Source organism: Macaca mulatta, chromosome 3 (genome assembly GCF_049350105.2).
Source record: "Macaca mulatta isolate MMU2019108-1 chromosome 3, T2T-MMU8v2.0, whole genome shotgun sequence".
NCBI classification, from domain to species: Eukaryota; Metazoa; Chordata; class Mammalia; order Primates; family Cercopithecidae; genus Macaca; species Macaca mulatta.
In genome coordinates this window covers 157,322,868-157,346,405 of record NC_133408.1, presented here as the reverse complement: position 1 = coordinate 157,346,405, position 23,538 = coordinate 157,322,868, and the positions used below count along the sequence as shown (strand labels likewise).

The 23,538-nt window shown below is 37.4% G+C and overlaps 1 protein-coding gene across 3 annotated transcripts in view; it reads left to right on the top strand.

Annotated features, from left to right (window-relative positions):
• CTTNBP2 (cortactin binding protein 2) overlaps window positions 1-23,538 on the top strand; it is a 162,170-nt gene that overhangs the window by 64,183 nt on the left and 74,449 nt on the right. For all 3 annotated transcript variants that reach the window (XM_028844929.2, NM_001168625.1, XM_015134751.3), the window contains 1 exon segment: window positions 15,868-17,521. In XM_028844929.2, coding sequence (XP_028700762.2) covers window positions 15,868-17,521 — 1,654 coding nt within the window.

The window sequence follows — 23,538 nt, the reverse complement described above, 5'->3', positions numbered from 1 at the left end:
GTTGATGCCAGACAGCACCGGTGCCCTCACTGCTCCAGATCCTGAGTGGTCCCTCCCCGGGTCCTTCTTTTTTATATCACTCATTTCCATTTGAAGCCTAAGACAGGTGTATGTCATTAGCCAAGCTTAGGCTACACAGAAGGCCAGGAAAGCAACTGTTGGACGTATTTAGCTTCTATAGGGAAGAATCATAAAATAGAGAATTCTCCTAACATAGGAAGGAGTTTCCAGTGCTAGACAACCGAAGAAATGGAAATGGGTCAGAAAAGAACAAAATATTTGTTTTGTTCCCTTGATTTCATATGCCCATTTCTTCTTACAATTGTACTTTATTCTGCCATTTTTATTCCATATTCTTCATTATATATTGCTTACTACATATATGAATGTATTTTCATTTTAAATTACTTTCTAGACTTTCATTCAGTAACAACATGGTAGAGAATCATATGTAATAAAATTTTCAGGAGAAGATTTAGGACATTTTGCACATGAATGATTATTTAGCTCATCCCTGAGTCTTTTTTTGTTGCATTGTTACATTACAAAATGCATTTTGATTCCCCAGGAGCATTGCAGAGCCATTATCAAGGGAGAGTTGGAGATTGAGGTCTGTGGTTCTGAGTAGAAATTTCAAGGAGAGAGCAGTTTGCCTGATCCATGTAAATAGAAATGAGCTAGCTGGGCATGGTGGCTCAAGCCTGTAATCCCAGCACTTTGGGAGGTCCAGGTGGGCAGATCGTGAGGTCAGGAATTCAAGACCAGCCTGACCAACATGGTGAAACCCCGTCCCCACTGAAAATACAAAACTTAGTCGGGTGTAGTGGTGTGCGCCTGTACTCCCAGGTACTCAGGAGGCTGAGGGAAGAGAATCACTTGACCCCAAGAGGCAGAGGTCACAGTGAACCAAGATCGCGCCATTGCACTCCAGCCTGGGTGACAGAGTGAGACTCTGTCTCAAAAAAAAAAAAAAAAAAAAAAGAAAAAGAAAGAAATGAGCCAAACTTCTGCTTCCAGGGCTTACCTTCCCACTCTTGAAACTCTAGATTAAGCGGGAGGGGCAGTTGAGAACTATATAGCCCAGATCACTGAATGTTAGCCACAGCTCCTTTGAAATTAAAAATGAAAGAAAAAAAAAAAAGAAGAAAAGATCTCTTAATATATTTTGTTGTTAGGTATTTGTTTACCAGATTGAGCAGATGGGTTGGGGTGCCCAGAGAGAGAAGAGGACAGGGATGCAACGAGCCTTAAAAGATTTTGGGAGAGCAATAAAGAATACAGTTAAATGTCATAAGAGTATTTTGTGGTGTGGCAGATATGCACTCTGCTTTCTCAATTTATAAATGGCCATAATTGCTATCCTCTCAGTTTGCCACTTTGAATTAGAACTAATTGCCTTTACATTGCTGCTTTGGTCCCACCTACATAGTTTTCCCTTTCATTCTATAAAAACATGTGCTTGGTGCCTCTTCATTCATAGCTTCCAGTTTGGGTGCTATTCTTGGAGCAACCACCCACTTTGTCACTACCAGTGAAGCTGTGTTCATTCTTCTGAGCTCTTCCACACAATCCACTGCTTTTTGCAAAAGAGTTTGGTGATACTGCTCCATGCAAGTTTCCCTCAGCCCCTACTTGAAAGTGGTTTGAAGGAGATTTAAATTCAACAATAACATAACAAAGTCACCTGGAACTCCATAATTTAGGTGTACTGTGGTTCCTTTTTAACTTAGTATGTGGTCCTGCCATCTGATCATCTCTTTAAAATTTGTGTAGTCCTACAATCAAGTAAGTGGAATGTATGGATTTTCACGTCCTTTGTAGTTTCTAGTGTGGTTCCTTGTACGCAGTTTAGATATTTTCTCTTCAAAAGTTCTAAAGACATTGCTTGTGATAATGTGTGAACAAATTAATACCAAGGTGACTCAAATTTAAACAAGTGCACATTCACTGCTGTTATACTGACCTGAACAATTCTTTAAAATATTTGTTCCTGGAAACTACTTTATTGATGGTAGGAAAAAATATAGGAAAGAATCAATGACTCTTGATGGTGATAATGACAGGAGGTTTCAAAATTATACAATTAAATTCAGAGCGCTTAAGGGATTCCCCTGAGATGTAATGAGCCCACAGTGTATGCCATTCCCTATTAAATCAACTCATTTGATCCTGAGGATATTGTTATTACATATAGTAAAGGCTACTATATTTGCATTTTAAGCATAAATAAGGTCACAGAGAACTTGAACAGCTGTGCCTGTTGGCTTGAAGACAAGCAGTCTGCCTTCAGAGTCCACATACTTAACTGCTGTGCGAGGGCGACTTTCCTATAGCCACTCGGTGGTAGAACTCAGATCTCCTGCTTCTCAGGCTTCCTATATGTACTGTATTTCTTCCTTACTGCTAGAAAAGTTGAAAATCCTTAATACCTTGGATTCTTTGTGATTTTTATGTCATTCCCTCAAGCCACTTAAGATTGAGAGACACAGATATTAACACATTTATTCCCCCATAGCTCTACAATCAAGAGAATATCCCAAAGTTTAGAGGGAAAAAATGCCTATATGATATTGGATCAAAAGACCAGCTCTAAAACCCTTATCATTAAATGTATGATTGATCTAGTTCATGCTTCAAAAAGAGCTAAAAACATGAAGGTTGGGTATTCAAAAGACATTTGAAATGTATTAATAAAGATTGAAACAATCAAGAACAGAGGTCACAGAAAAGATTTTGCTTGAAATGGATCATTTTTCTACATATTATGGAGAATGAACATGCAGGAAATTTTTTAAGTTCCAGGGCACATGTGCAAGACGTGCAGGTTTGTCACATAGGTAAACGTGTTCCATGGTGTTTGCTGCACCCATCAACCCATCACATAGGCATTAACCTCAGCCTGCATTAGCTATTCTTCCTGATGCGCTACTCCCACCCTGCCCCAACAGGCCCCAGTGTGTGTTGTGCCCCTTCCTGTGTCTATGTGTTGACATTGTTCAGCTCCCACTTATAAGTGAGAACATGCGGTGTTTGTTTTTCTGTTCCTGCATTAGTTGGCTGAGAATAATGGCTTCCAGCTCCATCCATGTCCCTGCAAAGGATGTGATCTTGTTACTTTGTATGGCTGCATAGTATCCCATGGTGTATATGTACCACATTTTCTTTATCTGGTCTATCACTGGTGGGCATTTGGGTTGATTCCATGTCTTTGCTGTTGTGAATTGTCATATATGAAATTTATAATAATGAGTTAGGACTTCTTAGTTTGATCACAGTTTGATGAGCTTTTGCATTTTTGATAGAAATACCATGTCTGTGATGTTTTGGTTTTCATAGCACATAAGATTCAAAAGGCATATGATCACCAGGAAAAAAGATGTTTATTGTATATACTGGTGGCTTGAAATACTTACTGGCTCATAACATTTATTAAAATTGAAGCCAGGCTTGGCTGGGTGCAGTGGCTCAAACTTGTAATCCCAGCACTTTGGGAGACTGAGGCAGGTAGATCGCTTGAGATCAGGAGTTCAAAGCCAGCCTAGCCAATGTGGTGAAACCCGGTCTCTACTAAAAATACAAAAATTAGCCAGGCATGGTCTCGCATACCTGTAGTCCTAGCTACTTGGGAGGCTGAGGCAAAAGAAATCTCTTGAAGCCGGGAGACGGAGGTTGCAGTAAGCTGAGATCACCCCACTGCATTCCAGCCTGGGCAACAGAGCAAGATTCCATCAAATAAATAAATAAATAAATAAATAAATGCCAGGCTTTTGAACATCAAAAAGCAGTTATTCAAATATTAATATACCATAGGAAATTATTAAAAATCGTGTATCATGATTTGATTACTGTTTTGGTTACTGTAGCCTTGTAGTATAGTTTGAAGTCAGGTAGCGTGATGCCTCCAGCTTGTTCTTTTGTCTTAGGATTGTCTTGGAGATGCGGGATCTTTTTTGGTTCCATACGAACTTTAAAGCAGTTTTTTCCAATTCTTTGAAGAAAATCATTGGTAGCTTGATGGGGATGGCATTGAATCTATCAATTACCTTGGGCATTGTGGCCATTTTCACGATATGGATTCTTCCTATCCATGAGCATGGTATGTTCTTCCATTTGTGTCCTCTTTTATTTCACTGAGCAGTGGTTTGTAGTTCTCCTTGAAGAGGTCCTTTACATCCCTTGTAAGTTGGATTCCTAGGTATTTTATTCTCTTTGAAGCTATTGTGAATGGGAGTTCATTCATGATTTGGCTCTCTGTTTGTCTGTTACTGGTGTATAAGAATGCTTGTGATTTTTGCACATTGATTTTGTATCCTGAGACTTTGCTGAAGTTGCTTATCAGCTTAAGGAGATTTGGGGCTGAGACAACGGGGTTTTCTAAATATCCAATCATGTCATCTGCAAACAGGGACAATTTGACTTCTTCTTTTCCTAACTGAATACCTTTATTTCTTTCTCTTGCCTGATTGCCCTAGCCAGAACTTCCAACACTATGTTGAATAGGAGTGGTGAGAGAGGGCATCCCTGTCTTGTGCCAGTTTTCAAAGGGAATTTTTCCAGTTTTTGCCCATTCAGTATGATATTGGCTGTGGGTTTGTCATAAATAGCTCATATTATTTTGAGATACATTCCATCAATACTGGATTTATTGAGAGTTTTTAGCATGAAGGACTGTTGAATTTTGTCAAAGGCCTTTTCTGCATCTACTGAGATAATCGTGTGGTTTTTGTCTTTGGTTCTGTTTATATGCTGGATTACGTTTATTGATTTGCATATGTTGAACCGGCCTTGCATCCCAGGGATGAAGCCCACTTGATCATGGTGAATAAGCTTTTTGATGTGTTGTGGATTTGGTTTACCAGTATTTTATTGAGGATTTTTGCATCGATGTTCATCAGGGATATTGTTCTAAAATTCCCTTTTTTTGTTGTGTCTCTGCCAGGCTTTGGTATCAGGATGATGTTGGCCTCATAAAATGAGTTAGGGAGGATTCTCTCTTTTTTTATTGATTGGAATTGTTTCAGAAGGAATGGTACCAGCTTCTCCTTGTACCTACCTCTGGTAGAATTCGGCTGTGAATCCGTCTGGTCCTGGACTTTTTTTGGTTGGTAGACTATTAATTATTGCCTCAATTTCAGAGCCTGCTATTGGTCTATTCAGGGATCCAACTTCTTCCTGGTTTAATCTTGGGAGAGTGTAAGTGTCCAGGAATTTATCCATTTCTTCTAGATTTTCTAGTTTATTTGCATAGAGGTGTTTATAGTATTCTCTGATGGTAGTTTGTATTTCTGTAGGGTCAGTGGTGATATCCCCTTTATCATTTTTTATTGCATCTATTTGATTCTTCTCTCTTTTCTTCTTTATTAGTCTTGCTAGCGGTCTATCAACTTTGTTGATCTTTTCAAAAAACCAGCTCCTGAATTCATTGATTTTTTGGAGGGTTTTTTGTGTCTCTATCTCCTTCAGTTCTGCTCTGATCTCAGTTATTTCTTGCCTTCTGCTAGCTTTTGAATGTGTTTGCTCTTGCTTCTCTAGTTCTTTTAATTGTGATGTTAGGGTGTCAAATTTAGATCTTTCCTGCTTTCTCTTGTGAGCATTTAGTGCTATAAATTTCCCTCTACAATTTATAGAGGACACTGGGACACTGCTTTAAATGTGTCCCAGAGATTCTGGTATGTTGTATCTGTGTTCTCATTGGTTTCAAAGAACATCTTTATTTCTGCCTTTATTTCGTTATGTACCCAGTAGTCATTCAGGAGCAGGTTGTTCAGTTTCCATGTAGTTGAGTGGTTTTGATTGAGTTTCTTAGTCCTGAGTTCTAGTTTGATTGCACTGTGGTCTGAGAGACAGTTTGTTATAATTTCTGTTCTTGTACATTTGCTGAGGAGTGCTTTACTTCCAACTATGTTGTCAATTTTGGACTAAGTGCGATGTGGTGCTGAGAAGAATGTATATTCTGTTGATTTGGGATGGAGAGTTCTGTAGATGTCTATTAGGTCTGCTTGGTGCAGAGTTGAGTTCAATTCCTGGATATCTTTGTTAACTTTCTGTCTCATTGATCTGTCTAATGTTGACAGTGGAGTGTTGAAGTCTCCCATTATTATTGTATGGGAGTCTAAGTCTCTTTGTAAGTCTCTAAGGACTTGCTTTTTGAATCCGGGTGCTCCTGTATTGGGTGCATATATATTTAGGATAGTTAGCTCTTCCTGATGAATTGATCCCTTTACCATTATGTAATGGCCTTCTTTGTCTCTTTTGATCTTTGATGGTTTAAAGTCTGTTTTATCAGAGACTAGGATTGCAGCCCCTGCTTTTTTGTTTTGTTTTGTTTTGTTTTCCATTTGCTTGGTAGATATTCCTCCATCCCTTTATTTTGAGCCCATGTGTGTCTCTGCATGTGAGATGGGTATCCTGAATATAGCAAACTGATGTGTCTTGACATTCTATCTAATTTGCCAGTCTGTGTCTTTTAATTGGACCATTTAGTACATTTACATTTAAGGTTAATATTGTTATGTGTGAATTTGATCCTGTCTTTATGATATTAGCTGGTTATTTTGCTCGTTAGTTGATGCAATTTCTTCCTAGCATTGATGGTCTTTACATTTTGGCGTGTTTTTGCAATGGCTGGTACAGGTTGCTCCTTTCCATTTTAGTGCTTCCTTCAGGATCTCTTATAGGGCAGGCCTGGTGGTGACAAAAATCTCTCAGCATTTGCTTGTCTGTAAAGGATTTCATTTCTCCTTCACTTATGAAGCTTAGTTTGGCTGGATATGAAATTCTGGGTTGAAAATTCTTTTCTTTAAGAATGTTGAATATTGGCCCCCACTCTCTTCTGGGTTTTAGAGTTTCTGCCCAGAGATCTGCTGTTAGTCTGATGGGCTTCCCTTTGTGGGTAACCCGACCTTTCTCTCTGGCTGCCCTTAACATTTTTTCTTTCATTTCAACTTTGGTGAATCTGACAATTATGTGTCTTGGAGTTGCTCTTCTCGTGGAGTATCTTTGTGGCATTCTCTGTATTTCCTGAATTTGAGTGTTGGCCTGCCTTAGTAGGTTGGGGAAGTTCTCCTTCCTCATATTCAAGTGATTACCATGTCTGTTTCTTATGTAATTGTAATTTCCCACTATTGTAGTGCTGCTTACATTTTCCAAACTTTTAATTTCGATATAATTTGAACCTTACAGAAAAGTTGCAAGAATAGTACAATATCAGCATTCTTTACCCAGAATCATAGTTGTTTATATATCTGATCTGCTTTATCATTTTTTCCTTCTCCTTTACACACATGCATGTGTGAGCACACACACACAGATTTTTTTCCAAACCATTAGAGAATAAAGACATATGCTTTTTTATGCCTAAATATTTTGATGTATATCTCCTAAGAACAGGGACAATCTCTTACATAATCACCATACAGTTTTTTAAAATCAGCAAATGTATCATTGAGACAGCATTTTTTCTAATCCACATATTCATTTCCCCCCAGTTGTTCCAATAATGGTCCCTGTAACAATTATTTTCCCAATTCAAGATCAGGCATTGCATTTAATTGTTATTTCTCTTTAGTCTCTTTTAAGCTGTAACAGTTCTTCAGTCTTTCTTTGCTTTATTTACCTTGGTATTTCTGAAGAGCATGGGCTAGGTATTTTGTAAAACATAATTCAAGTTTGTCTAATGTTTCCTGGTGATTTTATTCAGCTTTTGCATGTTTTCCTCACTGTTTGGTTGTTATTGTTCCTTTTGTGTTAGTAACTAATTTGTGGAGAAATATGTTGATATTCTTTAAATATCTTATTCATTAAATGTTCACCTGCTAGTTTTAGAATCCACTGATGATTTTCCAACCCCATTATTCCTTCTGCATTTTTTTATGTGGCATACTACTGTAAGGAAAAGCTTTTTCTTCTCCCCCGTTTACTTGTTTATTACATCAGTGTGGAGTCATGGATGCCTATTTGGTGAGTTAGGAACTTACCATCACCATCTGTCCCAGATTTGGCCACTGGGAGCCCTCTTAAGCTGGCTCCTTCTAGATATTCTCGTCATTTTTGAGCACTTGCAGCAAGATACTCCAGCTCATTTTGTGTTTTCTTTAACCCAATGCTTGGAATTAGCTATTTCTTCCAGGAGCACTATGTTTCCTATTTAATGAGAGATGGTGCATAGCAGCAAATCTGGAGCTAGGTAATTACATATATTTATCATGTTCATATGTACACAAAACATAGCTATATCTTGTCTTTCTATGTATCAAGCTGTCAGTATACTGACACTGACATTCCTGAATCTAATTCCGAGCCAGAGAGTATATGCCAGTCTTTTTTCTATTTATGACTCCTTTTTTCCACCAGTGAGAAACCCGATTTTCACTGTACTTCAGTATATTTACTCATTTATTCAAGTGTGGAACATACAGAGTAGTTTCAGAATCACTTACTCATACTGCTGTATAAGGCCAAAATGAAAACCTAGAGTTCAATATTTGTTTACAGATTCTTAAGGCAAAGTTTACAGGAAGTACAATTCACATATCAAGTTTAAAAATTAATGAGTTTTGAAAATGCATGCATGTGTGTAATTTGTGCATCCCCCACCCCACCAACAAGATATAGAATATTTCCATCACCACATAAAGGTTCCTGGAGTACCTCCCCAATAAGTCTCTCCCCCAACTCAGGCAACTAGTGAGCACTATTCTGATTTTTTCATCATGAATTAGTCTTACCTGTATTCAAATTTTAAGTAAACGATGACTATTGTCTTATAGTTAGTAAGCCTTAAATTCAGGAGCTGTTAGTCTTCCAGCTTTGTTTTGCTCTATCAAAATTGGTTTGGTTAGTCTAGATCCTTTGGGCTTCCCTACAAAAAAATTAAAGGCAGTTTGGTGTCTTCAAAAGTTTGCAGGGATAGAAATTTCATTTAATCTGTAGACTAATTTTGTGAGAACTGACATCTTAGTAAAATGGAGTCTTCCAACCTGTGGTTGTAGTACATTTCTCCATTCATTTAGATCTTTAATTTCTCTTAGCAATATTTGGCTTCTCTCAGTGTAGTGGTCTTAGTCATTTGTTGCTGTTACTCATATTTTTTGATGCTATTGTAAATAGCATTATTTGTTTAAGAATTTCAAATGTTTGTTGTTAATGTGCAGATATTCAGTTGACTTTGTATGTTCACACTGTATTCTGTAATCTTGCTATATTACTTAAATAGTTCTAGCCAATATTTTGTATATTCATGATTTTCTAGGTTAAAAATATAAAACATAATGATCTGTAGAGAACATTTTACTTCTTCCTTTCCAAATTACTTGCCTGCCTGCCTTTTTCCTCTTCTTCCCCATCACTGCCCTGGAATTATTGCAGTGACTAGAACCTCCAGTGCAATGTTGAATAGAAGTAGTGAGAGTAAACTTTATTGTCTTTTTCTTAGGGAAAAAATATTTCATGTTTCATCATAAAGAACAATGTTGAATAGAAGTAGTGAAAGTAGACTTTATTATCTTTTTCATAGGGAAAAAAATATTTCATGTTTCATCATAAAGTACAATGTTAGCTGTGCTTTTCATAGATGCTCTTTATCTCATTTGAGATTTTATACTACTCTTTGTTGAAAGGTTTTTTTAAATCATGAATGGTTTTGATTTTAAAAAATAGCTTATTTGCATTTGTTGACATAATCCTGGTGTTTCTCTTTGATCTTTTAATATAATGAATTACACAGATTGATTTTCAAATATTAAACCAACTTAGACCCCTGAGGTAAATATCACATGGTCACCTTTTTAATACTCTTTTTATATATTGGTGGATTTCATTTGCCTGTGTTTTGCTAAACAGTTTTGTGTCTGTGTCCAAGAGAGATGTTTTTTCTGTAAATTTTTAAAAAATATTTTGTTTTGTGTAATGGTAATTTTTTGTTCATCAAGTGAATTGGAAGTCTTTTCTGTTTTCTGAAAGGGTATGTGTAAGTTTGGCATCACTTTTTTTTTCTTTAATGTTTGCTAGAACATCAGTACAGCCTTACAAGCTAGGAGTTTTCTTTGGGAAGAAGTTTTTAATTGTGAATTTAGTTTCTCTTAAAAAATATAAAGCCATTGCAATTTTCTAGTCATTTTGTGTAATGTCTGAAAGTGTACGTTTCAGAGGACTTTTTTTAATTTGTTGAACTTATTGGCACAAAGTTATCCTTTTAATATTTCTTTATTCTGTAGTGATATCCCCTCTTTCATTCCTGTTGTTTGTAATTTGTATTTTTCTCTATTTCTAAATCTGGCTTTCTACATATTTAGCAATACTATTAATCTTTTAGATGAGACACAACTTTTGGATTTGTTCATTTCTCTGTCATTTATTTCTTCTGTTTCATCAGTTTCTTTGGTATTTGATTCCTTCTGCTTTGAATTTAATTTGCTCATCTTTTCCTAGCTTCTTAAGGTGAAGCTAGGATGATTGATTTGAGGCAGCTCTTCTAATGTAAACATTTAAAGCCATAAATTTCTCTCTGCCCTCTGCCTTAGCTGCTTTTAGATTCTCTGCCTTCACTGAGTCCCACAAATTTTGGTATGCTGTGTTCTTATATTCATTCAGCCCCAAATATATTCTAAATTACTTTGTGATTTCCTCTTAATCCTCTTTACTATTTAGCAATATATTGTTTTATTTTTGAATTTTGAGGTTTTCTTAATATCTTATGATTTATTTCCAGTTTAATTCTGCTTCAGTCAGAGAACACATTCTATAAGATTTTAGCCTTTTGAAATCTGTTGGTTTGGTAGTTCTCAATAGCTCAGCAAGTGCATTTGAAGAGAATATCTTTTGTGATTTTGGTATATTCCACCCTATAAATATCAATGGCTAGGTGATTTTTATAGTGTTTTCAGATATACTATATTCTTGCTGAGCTTTCTAATTTAGGTTTTTTAAGTGAGATATTGTTATTATTGTAGATTTGTCTATTTTTCCTGCATTTCTGTCAGCTTCTGCTTTGTATATTTTAGAGAAAATTAACACCATTGCCATGATTTATGTTGCAGGCTCTCTGTATGTAATATGTCTTTAATTTTTTGGCTGATTTCAATATTATTTATCTTTGTTTTCAGCAGTTTTACCACAATGTGCCTAGGTATAACTTTCTTTATATTTTTCTGCTTTGAAATTGCTGAGTTTCCTGGATTTGTAAGTTTGCCTTTTTAATCAAATTTGTAAATTTTGGGGCCATTTTTTCTAAGATATTTTTCTTCTGCATTCTGTTTTTTCTCTTTTTTGAAATTCCAGTTCATGGAATTTAAACCAGTTTACATTGCCCTAGATATGAATAAGATGCTGTTCAATTTTTTTTCAATCATTTTTTTCTATGCTCTTCAAATGGGATACTTTCTTTGGCTTTATTTTCAAATTAATTATTCTTTTTATTCTGCTTTCTCAAATCTGCTATTAAGCCCATTCTGAACTTTTTGTCAGTTTAGGTATTACACTTATCAGTTCTATTTGTACATTTGGTTCTTTTCTTATAGTTTCTATTTGTATGCCAGGATTCCCCTTCCCCTCATTTATTATGACTGTATTTTCTTTGAAAATGGCTGCTTTAAAATCCTTGTCACTAATACCAGTGTGGATCATCTTGGGCCAGTTTTTATTGACTACTTTTCTCTGGACTGCGATTCACTTTTTCTTAATTTCTTTGTCTAGTAATTTCTTATTGTATACTGAACACTGAGGATGATATGTTGCAGACTCTGGATTCTGTTACCTGCTGAAAAGTTGTACTTTGTTCTAGTAAGCAGTTACCCTGGTTAGATTCATATTCTGTCTCCTTGCAGTTGACAACATCTGAGGTCTTTGCTCAGCTCTGTCAGACATTCAGCAGCCACCTTCTGTCATTCTGTGGGGTCTTCCCCATGAATGTATAATTCAAGGATCAAACAAGGATGCTGTTAAATCATGGCAACCTCAAGCCCATATCACCAGTGCATTGTACTTAAGCTTCAGCTGCCAGTGCTACCAGAATAGGGAATTGCCTCCAGCTGAGCAGCTACACAAAGGCCAATCTCATCCAATGCTGTTGGCTCCTTTCTTACAGGAGGGTCTACTCCTCTCTCATTTCTACCTCTTTTATTGCTCTCACGAGCCTTTAAATCACTATGTTCTATATGTTTTTCAAGGGGTTGTAATTATTATCTGCAGGAGAATTAGTCTAATAACCATTGCTTATCCATTACTGGTAGCAGAACTTTCTCTGATATATTTTATAATTGCTAAATTGTAACCCCTATCTAACTTATAAAAACATTCATCTACATGTTTAATATGGTGTATTCTCTAGATTTTTGTATGCCTCTAGTGTGTTTTCAGAGGAAGAAATATAGTGCAAAGTTACACACATTTTAAATTAATACAAGTAGCTATTGTATTATGAATTGAAAACTTAGTATTTTTTAGTGCCAGGCACTATGCTATGTGATTTACACGTGTTGTCTTATTTAAAACCATAAAATAATGTAATTATTAGGACCATACAGAACCAATTTTTAGAGAACTTACCAAGGTCACACAGTAAGTTTGGGATCAGGATTTAGTACTATATAAAAATTATTTTTAAGGTACGGGAGTATGTTATTTAGTACTACATCTCTCATTCTCTTAAGTACACATCGTTTGACTGAAATGGTCAAAAATTTTTTAATATAAAAATGTTTATATACTGTGTTTGTATACTGTTATTGGAAGGCTCCTGTAGAGAAAAGGGTGTTTAATATTTTAAAAAGAGCAACATAATAACTGATGGAATGAGTCCCAGAGGTGACGGGAGAAAATGAAGTTAATTGCTGAAGGAAAGTCCACCACTGAGCAGATGGAAACCTTTCCCCCTTTGATTGAAGGGAAGGAAATATGGATTGGTGTTGCTATGATAAAGCTTAAAGGAGGAGATAAGATGAAGAGGGGAAGTGAGTGAGTTTGAATGTTTTCGATAAAGGAGTCTGTAAAGAGAGACTAAGTCAGTTAAGAGGTCATTGGGTGAAGATTTGGGGAAAAGCAGAGGTTTGAAATATCCCCTGTAGTAAATGGCAGAGGAAGCTAAATGAAGTTAGGTAGAGTGATTGATGGCTGGGAGTCAGAGGTTGAGTTTGGAGCCATGTGTTTATAGGTATATCAACTGTGAGGTTTCCTCTGTGCTCTGCTACTTGTGGTATAATTTTTTTAAGACATGTATTAGTTTGAGGTAGGATTTACAAAGCACAAGTGATGGAGGACAACGATAGAAAGGAATTACAGATGCTCTTATAATAGTATAGTTTTCTGTATAAATATTTGAGATTAGCTGAGTTGGTCTCTGCTTGGAACTCCTTCTTCGATTTGATTCTGAAAGATGACGATCCATAGTGCAGAATTACTGTGGACAAGATGTGAGATATGCCGAGAAAAATCTGAGACAAGTAGAACCCTGAGTGATTGCCATGACTGACACTCATTAGCTGGATGACACTAGGAAAAACACTCATATGGCCTCTAGTTATTGTTTTGTAAAATGAAGGTAGCTCTTCAAATTCTCTACCTTCAGAAGCAAATGATGAAATTTGTATTTTAATAGTAAGCAGAAAATTGGCCTAGTTTATGTTTTTCTTACATTGCTGTAAGAATTTTTTTTTCTTGGGGTTAGCATAAAATAAGATTTAAGTTTTCTTAACAGTTCTAACTTTGCATATGCCTTCTAATACCAGTGTGTTATTTGGTGCATCTCAGAAGAGTTCAATGTGTTTTAGTTAATAATATGTCAAATTTGTGCAAGGCACCCACGTGAATAAGATATACATAGAAAAACAGTATATGACAACACTATTGTTCCCCAATCTTACCTAATCTACTTATGAATTACTCCCAAAATTTTATCCAGTAGAATAAAGTATATGTGTAATTATGCTTGAGGAATAATCTCTATTCCTGATCATCTATTTATGAGACATATCCCAATGCTGTTTAGCAATCGTTTGTCAAAGCAGGAAGCATCTCAGAGTAAAGAATCACTATCTCTGACCATCCTTTTGGTCCCATGACTGACTGTGAGGGGAATGGAGTCATGGATTTTTGTAACAGGGCAAGAAACAGGAACATCTTCATGACTTACAGGTCGTGAGAGTATCTTCTTCCTCTGTTATTGATGACAAAAATTTGACTCAAATAAGTAGTGACTCTCTTGAGAGGATATTTGTGTTTAACATCTACATGAGAAAGCAAGTCCTATTCACAGCTTTATAATCAGGTAGATCTACTTTAACCTTTAGGAACCATAAGGCCCATTATGGACTGCCAGTGGAACATTTCACTAGTTGGGGAAGTGAGGCGTGTGGGCCAACCTGGCTTCTGTATCCCAGTTTGGGGTGTGACCTTTGTCCTTCAAGAGCCCCTCATGACAGATGCTCCCCTGGAGAGAAGTGAGAAATCTGCAGGAACATGTTAGACCAGTGCCGCTGTGAGGCTGCCCACGTAGCCAGAAAGCCCATTAGTAACAGAAGTTGATTGTTATCAGTGGAACTATGTTAATTTTAGCTAATTCCTTCAATTTACAATTTATGAAGCACCACTGTGTGCCAGCCACTATTCTAGGTCTTAACGACACAGTCCCTGCCCTCAGTGAAGTCACATTCGGGGTAGGGGGTGCAGGCATGTAGTGAACAAAGGTTGATAAACGCAGGGGTGGGAGGGACTGTTATTTCCCATAGGGTGGTGAGGGAAGACCTCACTGTAAAGGTGACAGCTAAGCAGAAGCCTGGAAGAAATGAACGAGCCAACCCCCGTGCTATTGGGAGCTTTTGTGTATATTAGAAAGCCCCATCTGGAGAGAGAAAGGTTTTAAAAGCTCCCTGTCTAGGTTGATCAGTTAGAAAAATGATTTTACTCTGGAAAGCACCAATCCTAAGGGCCCATGGCTTGGTGAACAAACAGTGCTTTTCTGTGAAGGAAAAGGCAGCCAGTCTTCATGGCTGGGCAGGCGACTTGGGTGAGTAGGGAAGTTCAAGGAAGGGAGGGGGAGCTCTGGAGTTTTGCTCCCACTCACCCTCCCATGGGTCACTCTTGTGCCGTGCACAAGTGGCTTATTGTGGGAGTGCTATGGGAAGGTGTGTGGTGGGAATCCCATGCAGAAAGAACAGTAAGGGCAAAGACCCCAAGACAGAACCATGTTTAGGAAACTCCAGGCGTCCAGTGAAGCTAAGGGAGCAAGTGGGATCAAAGTAGGAGACAAGGTGAGGCTCCAGGTTCACTGACACCAAATATAGTTCTAATAAGATCGTTCTTTAGCTCTTTAGAGTTTTCAAAGAACTTTCTTTCATATGTAATTTTATATGATTTCCACAACAACTCATCATAGGAAGCTCAAAGAAGGTACATTTCTGAGATAGATAATACAATTAGCAAACATAGTGGCTTAGAATTTAACTGAAGTCCTCGGTTTTCAGTACTTTTCATGATACTTTACCTCAGAGATTAATTATTTTAAAGCATTAAACCTTTTTTAAAAATATCACCAGTTCCATCACAGAGCTGTGTTTTTACAAAAATAGATCTTTCTGATCCCTGTGATTTAAAGCATCTGGTTATTGTTCTGTTTTTCTGTAGTTAACTTCAGTAGACTTTAAAAATTCTCTGTTGTTGTAATTTAGATGTTTTTATAAAGCCATTTACATCTATTTTCTCATTTTAATGGGCCTTTAAAATATTTCTTATCACAACACTTTTTGAAAATGTGGCGTTTTTGCTAACCCGAATATGTAATTGTTAGAAAATTAATAAAAATCTCACAAAAAGCATTTCCTTGGTGAAAAGAAAATTCTGTATATTAATCAGGATTTTCCTGTGAATTTCTTTCAGCTGGAAATGGAGAAGCTTCAGCTACAAGCCCTTGAGCAAGAGCACAAGAAGCTGGCCGCCCGCCTCGAGGAAGAGCGCGGCAAGAACAAGCAGGTGGTCCTGATGCTGGTCAAAGAGTGCAAGCAGCTCTCCGGCAAGGTCATAGAGGAGGCCCAGAAGCTCGAAGACATAATGGCCAAACTGGAAGAGGAAAAGAAAAAGACAAATGAATTAGAAGAAGAACTCTCTGCTGAGAAACGAAGAAGCACAGAAATGGAAGCTCAGATGGAAAAACAGCTCTCTGAGTTTGACACCGAGCGGGAACAGCTTCGTGCCAAGCTGAACCGGGAAGAAGCACACACCACTGACCTCAAAGAGGAGATAGACAAGATGAAGAAAATGATTGAGCAACTGAAAAGGGGAAGTGACAGTAAACCAAGCCTCTCTCTTCCACGGAAGACAAAAGATAGGCGTTTGGTTTCCATATCTGTGGGAACAGAAGGAACTGTGACAAGGTCTGTTGCATGCCAGACAGACCTAGTGACAGAAAGTGCTGACCATGTGAAAAAGTTGCCTTTAACCATGCCTGTAAAACCTTCCACAGGGAGCCCCCTAGTTTCTGCAAATGCAAAAGGGAGCGTGTGCACTAGTGCCACAATGGCCAGACCAGGTATTGACAGGCAGGCTTCCCACGGTGACTTGATTGGCTCTTCTGTACCCGCTTTCCCACCTCCAAGTGCAAACAGAATTGAGGAAAATGGACCAAGCACTGACTCAACACCAGATCCAACCAGTAGCACACCCCCACTTCCCAGTAATGCTGCCCCTCCCACCACTCAGACACCAGGCATAGCTCCTCAGAACTCCCAGGCTCCACCTATGCACAGTTTACATTCACCATGTGCCAACGCCTCTTTGCATCCAGGTCTAAACCCACGAATCCAAGCAGCTAGATTTAGATTTCAGGGCAATGCTAACGACCCAGACCAAAATGGAAATACTACCCAAAGTCCTCCGTCAAGAGATATGTCACCTACAAGTCGTGACAACCTAGTGGCCAAACAACTAGCTCGGAATACTGTGACCCAAGCACTGTCAAGATTTACAAGCCCTCAAGCAGGTGCTCCCTCAAGGCCTGGAGCGCCCCCAACAGGGGATGTTGGCACTCACCCTCCAGTCGGTCGGACCAGTTTAAAGACTCACAGTGTTGCACGAGTTGACAGAGGAAATCCTCCTCCTATCCCTCCAAAAAAGCCAGGGCTCTCCCAAACTCCTTCTCCACCACACCCCCAACTCAAGGTTATTATAGACAGCAGCAGGGCCTCGAACACAGGGGCCAAAGTTGATAACAAAACTGTGGCTTCGCCTCCTTCCAGTTTGCCACAAGGGAACAGGGTGACCAATGAGGACAACCTTCCTAAGTCATCCTCCCCTCAGCTGCCACCAAAACCATCCATAGATTTAACTGTGGCACCTGCAGGCTGTACCGTTTCAGCCCTGGCCACATCTCAGGTGGGTGCCTGGCCTGCTGCAACCCCCGGACTGAACCAACCTGCATGTTCAGACAGTTCCCTTGTCATTCCTACCACCATTGCCTTTTGCTCTTCCATAAACCCCGTTAGTGCCTCATCCTGTAGACCAGGTGCCTCAGACAGCCTCCTGGTAACAGCATCAGGTAAAGGGATCGAACTGTTATACCCTTTTTAAAGAATATGGCCTCTCTTCTCACTTGCCTTGATTTTCTTCACATTGCCTTGAAACTTTTTTTTTTAATTTTATGCTTCCCCCACCCCCACCCATTTCTTTTCTCTCTCTCTCTCTCTTTTTTTTGTTTTTTGTTTTTTGTTTTTTGATTTTTGTTTGTTTGTTTTTAAAGGCTCCAGGGTATGGTGATTCATCTTGCTATATGAATTGCGGTTTCACTATGCTAAGTGCTTTCTTCTTTTAAAATAACCTGAAAGTAGTGGCTTAAAGCACATGGAGACCATTAATTTAGAGAGACTAAAGTATTTACATGGGAGAAAAGAGTATTCCTTCTTATTAAATATTTATCTCGCAAGACCTCATTGGGTCATCATCAGACAGTACATGTTTAATTCTGTTCCTTCTGAGATGACATTTTTAAAGGCCTTTCAAGTAATTATTAACACTATATTGGATTACCAAATTGACTAGATTTGTTCTGTAATTGGTATATTTTAAGTTCTAATATCAGTTTGGTGTTTAGAGTTTTTTTTTTTTGTTTTTTTTTTTTTACCCTCAGAAATGGAGTGTGAATATTTATAAATCTGTTCTAAGTTTATTTCTAAAAGCCATGTACCCTATTTAGTGCTGCCGTCTTCCAGCACTTGGGCACAGATGGTTAACATAGCATGTGGGCTATGTTACAGAAGGTTTCCATTGCAGGTGTGGCTTATGAAGTCACTGAATCTGGGACTCTTGAACAAAGAAAAGGTGGATTTTTCCTTTTTGTTATACAGTGCTAGAGAAAGCATTGCTTTTTATTGACATGACTGGATTAGTTCTTTACTAAGCAAATGTGGCTCTAAAGTAATGTTACCAAAAACACATAATTATAAATAACAAGAGACTAGATTCCAACACCCATCTGACTAACTGCAAAGTCCATGCTGTTTCCAGTTCCCAATTTTACCCCTCAAAATGTGGAAGACAAAGTTCTGTTGAAGCTTTGGAGAAGTCTCTCCTACCATGGGATCTCAGTGGTTGGTGGAGATTGTTGGTTCTAACGGGAGGAAACTTTTATAATTACAGGAAGGTTTGAATAGTTGTTATATTGAGTACTTTGAAGGGAGAGAGAGAAAAGCAAATAGCATCATATTTGCTAATTATCAGGTGATGGCAGCAGTACTTTAGGATTTATTTGTCCAACTATAAGCTATCAACTTGAAATTAAGGTCTTTGAGAGGCTTTATCCATATTTTGAGGGGCAAAATAGGGAATTGGAAGCAGCATGGACTTTGAAGTTAGATCTATGTTGAAATCTAGTCTCTGCCATTTACAGTTGTGCATTTTTGGTGACTTCTTACGCTACTCATATGGGGGAGGGTGGCTGTTAGGAGGAGCAGATCCTCTAATCTGTCAGCATAGTATTGAGCTTAGAATAGCATGAGTAATCAATAAGTAGAGATGATATTACTGCTTCAATGATATTGTTGTTTACAGTATTTTTGAGAATTTGCTTTGGAATTGACTTTAGTATTATTTTGAGATATCTTTACAGGCATTCAGCGTTCTATATTTTTGATCCAAAATGGTATTACTGAGCTGAACAGCTCTTCTCGTGGCCTAAAATAATTTTGGCTGTTTCTTACAAATTAAATCCACCCTCAGAAGAGGAATTTTGCTACTCAGTAGAATAGAGAATGTACTATAAGATCTTTGGGCAGTCACAAAACACAAGTTCCAGAAATGTGTGGAGCAGTGGCAGTGCTGTTGCCACAAATGCATAGACTGTAAAATAGAAAACACTTCCTAGGATATAGAAGTTTTGTCACTTTAAAAAATACAAAGCCATCTTTACTCTGAGACCTTGAGGGTCTGCCACTTGTTGCCTTGGTCATGACTGTGGTCCAGGGTTTAGCTGCACATGCCCTTTGGTTTCGGCAGAGAAGCCTTAAAACCAGGATCTATGACTGACGAACATTTTGTCAATAGGATTGAAAAGTTAATGGATTAAAATGTGTTAACTTCTAAAGACAGAGATTTACTAATCTGTTATCTATTCACCAGGATGTCCTGCCCTAGGATACAGTAAAATTTTAGATAAAAGAGCTATAACCCCTCTGAAAAATGCCCTTCACTTATGTCTGGAAAGCAAAAGACACTATAGACCAGAGACCAAAAAAATACCAGCCCCTGAAGATACAGAAAACGGATTCCTTATTTTCTACTCTCTGACTTCTGCAATTTTGCCAAAGTATTTTGTTTATTTATTCCTCTCAGAACTGCAGAATTACTTTTGGTAGAATAACAGGTTTCTATGTCATTTGCTTATAAGATGTGACTTATTAAGGGAGAAGGGAGGCACTGGAAGCCTTGAGTCATTCAGCAAGTGTTTACTGAGCACCTAGACTGGGAAATGAAAGTGTGATTACACTTACACAATGGAGGTCTACAACTCTACAATTCAACTATAAATGTTGCGTTGAACTTTCCAAATAAGATAGAGGATTTAAACTCTGTTTTGCATTGAGATTACCCCTATTTTTGCCACTATGCCCATTGCAACTAAGAAACACCAGAGCTGCCTCCACCCTGCTTACTAACCTGTGTGTCCCTGGGTGAGCTTGTGCCTCTCCAGGTCATTAGCCCTTTGAAGGGTATTAACCTTCCAAACAGCCACTGATTCAATTGTGGTTGCCAAAAGCAAGGCACAGGGACAATGCACATCTGTCAAATACCTGACAGATGTCTCTTCCAATTTCTGTGATCAAACAAGCGCTGAACTAAGTATAGTAAGGCAGGATTAGTCCATTCCTGCCCTTTTCTAAGTATCACCCTAGAGAGCTAATTCCCTCTGAGCCATTAGCTTTTTCATTTAAAAGCAAAAGCATTGCGGGCTGCAGTGCTCATACCTGTAATCCAAGCACATTGGAAGGATGAGGCAGGAGGATCACTTGTGCGCAGGCGTTCAAGACCAGCTGGGTTAACATGGCGAAATCCCATCTTTACAAAAAATATAAAAATTATCTGGGCATGGTAGCGTGTGCCTTTAGTACCAGCTACTCAGGAGGCTGAAGTGGGAGGATCACTTGAACTCAGGAAGTCAAGGCTACAGTGAGCCTTAATCATGCCACTGTGCAACAGCCTGGGTGACACAGTGAGACTATGTCTCAAAAAAAGCATTGAACCAAAATTATAATAATATAATAATATTCCCAAACAATAAAAGATTTAAACTTGCCTGATAAATTTTCAAACTACCTCTCCCTCCTTGGAGAACTACTGGCCCATAGTACTTCCAACTCTAGAATCCTGTGTTCCATGTCAGCTTCTATCTATAACAATTATGACTAAGTTAGAGCCCCAAGGAAAATTGGAATGACAGAAGTTGCCCTTTCAATGAATTGTAGTATAAATTACCCAAACTCTATTTGGCAACCTTTATAGCCAAATGTTAAATTTTTAAATAACATTCTTAATTCTAAATGAACTAGAATTTCTTGTTCCTCCTGAACTTGCCAAATAAACACATTTCAAATGTTAGATGAACAGAAGCCTAAACCAGAAATCACTCCAGGCAACTGAGTTTCCATACCCTTGGAAATTGTTTTTTCTGTGGTTTTTTTTTTTTCATTTGATACATTTGATTTAATTTGGTTTACACCTTTTCCCTATTGAAACATGACTTTTAAAAATTATCCTCCATGTATGATTGGCTTAAAGGCTAAATCAGAAAACAAGAATGATCTGGGCTATGACATTAACCTTCTCCACCCTCTGAAGCTGATGCCGGAAGCTGTTCTCACTCCTTCCCTCTGCTATTGCATGTCCAGTCATTCCCTTCCTCCTGGCATGTTGTGCAGGATGCTCACCTTACTAATGTTTGCATATGACACTGCGAAACTGATTGACTTTTTGCTAACATCAGTAGAGTAGCTGTACGAATACCGGTCTGTTCTGTCTTAACCATTATTTAACCTCTTAACTAAACATTACCATTTTTATCATTGTCGGTAATTTCAGATGAACAATGTAGTCTCATGGTGAAGTCTTATTTTTCCCACATTTAGGCAGGATTTATTAAAATAAGCTTGTCTGTGTGTTAGACAACATTGGAAATGTTAGTGAAGATGTAAAATGTATTTACAATTTTAAAATACTTGGTATTTGTAAAGCATTTTTCTTCTGTAAAGATTTTTAAAATATATTGCAGACCTCTAAGAAAATAAGGCAACTGATATATCTTCTGTAGTTCTGTATAAGACGACCCTTCAGTGGTCTAAAGATGGAAAACAAATTGAAGAAAAAAATTTGTTTTTCAGATAACTTATTAAAAATAGGGTTTCCCAGGAAATTACAGCTGCAATTGAGTATTTCTGTATAAAGCAGTTGAAAAATATATTTAAACTGTCTTCTCCCCACAAAAGCCTAGATTTATGGTGAAAAAAGAAAAATGTAAACAAAACCCAAAAGAATAGCAAGCCATTTACATGTATTGGTATTCATAAAAGAATATCAATAACCAAGACCCCTTGGATGAGATCTAAAGAGAGAATGAAAGAGAGAGAGGCTGAGTATGAGCCCCATTCCCTCCTGTTCCACCGAGGACTGTAGTGCGATGCCTTCATATTGCCTGTGTTTGCTTTGCAGTCGAGGTTTTATACCTTCGTGTGTATAATTTCTCTGTTTATCCATTTCTAATAAGTACTGATTTAATTTTTGTGGGCCTGTTTTTTGTTTGTTTGTTTGTTTTTAAGAAAATACAAAAGGTAAAATGTACCAGAGAGGAGCCTTCTTGTAAGTATGAAGTAAAAATACTACTTTTGTAAGAAGAGCTAATGAGTATCAGTAGGAAAATATCATAAAGTTTATATAAATATTGAATTTTATGAGCATTTTGATTTTGTATGTCACTACATATAGTCCTAATAGGATTAAAAACAATAAATTATTCATAGACCCAAATAATTGATTATAAAGATATAATATCCAGCTTTTTATAAGCAGTGTAGTTTCATTTGTATAATTGGCTTTGTTTTGCCTTTTTTAATAAATAGTTTTTAAATACTGAGAAGTTCCTTTGATATGTACTTTGAAAATATTTATTAAGATAATTTAAGGCCAATAATTTAGGATTTCATCATAAGAATTGAGTATTACATATGTGTATTAATATGACACTTATATGCCTAGAATAATTATGCTGATACCAAATGTACAGAGGGTATAAAACATCCATCTGTTGTATCTTACTAAAGGGATATTACCACGTATCGTAATCAGGTGGCCATTCTGCCTTGTATTCCACTGCTAAGAAAGGATGTACAGGTAAATATGGCAAGATCTTATCTCATCATGCCACACACTTGCAAAAGGATGTAAAGTCAAAAGCCCATATGACCATTGTTATGAGCAGAAGGTTCAATATGGTTTTAATTTTCTTTTACAGGTGGTAGTGGATAGTTATAAAACATTTTAAAAATCCAAATGGTATAGTTCCTTAATGTAAAATTTTACTGCAGCTAGTAAAAGTAATCTTTGTTTTATGTACAATGAGATGTATTGTGCATATAGAAATTTAGGGTCTAGCCATTGTGAAGCACTATTTAGAATAAAGCCCTCCATCTGTGATCACTTTGGTCAGGACAAAATAGACCTAATTGGCCTGTGAAAGTGTGCTCTTAGGGATAAATATATGTACATATGCACAATGCTGTTACACGTATTAGAACCCTATAAGGAAAAAGAGGAAAATGTCTTATTTTGAAAATTCACTGTATTTAAGTCTAAAATACACAAATACCTATATATCACATTGAATGAACATTTTTACTTTACTGTTTTTACAGCCTTTTGATCAAGGAAGAATTCAGAAAGTTTTTCATGCTATATGCAGCCGAATTCACACACTTAACAGATTCTCTTCTAAAGCTGCTAAATACTGATGAGAAATATCTAACTATGATAACTCATTGTTTTTGTTAAAATTACATATTGAGTGTCCTGTTT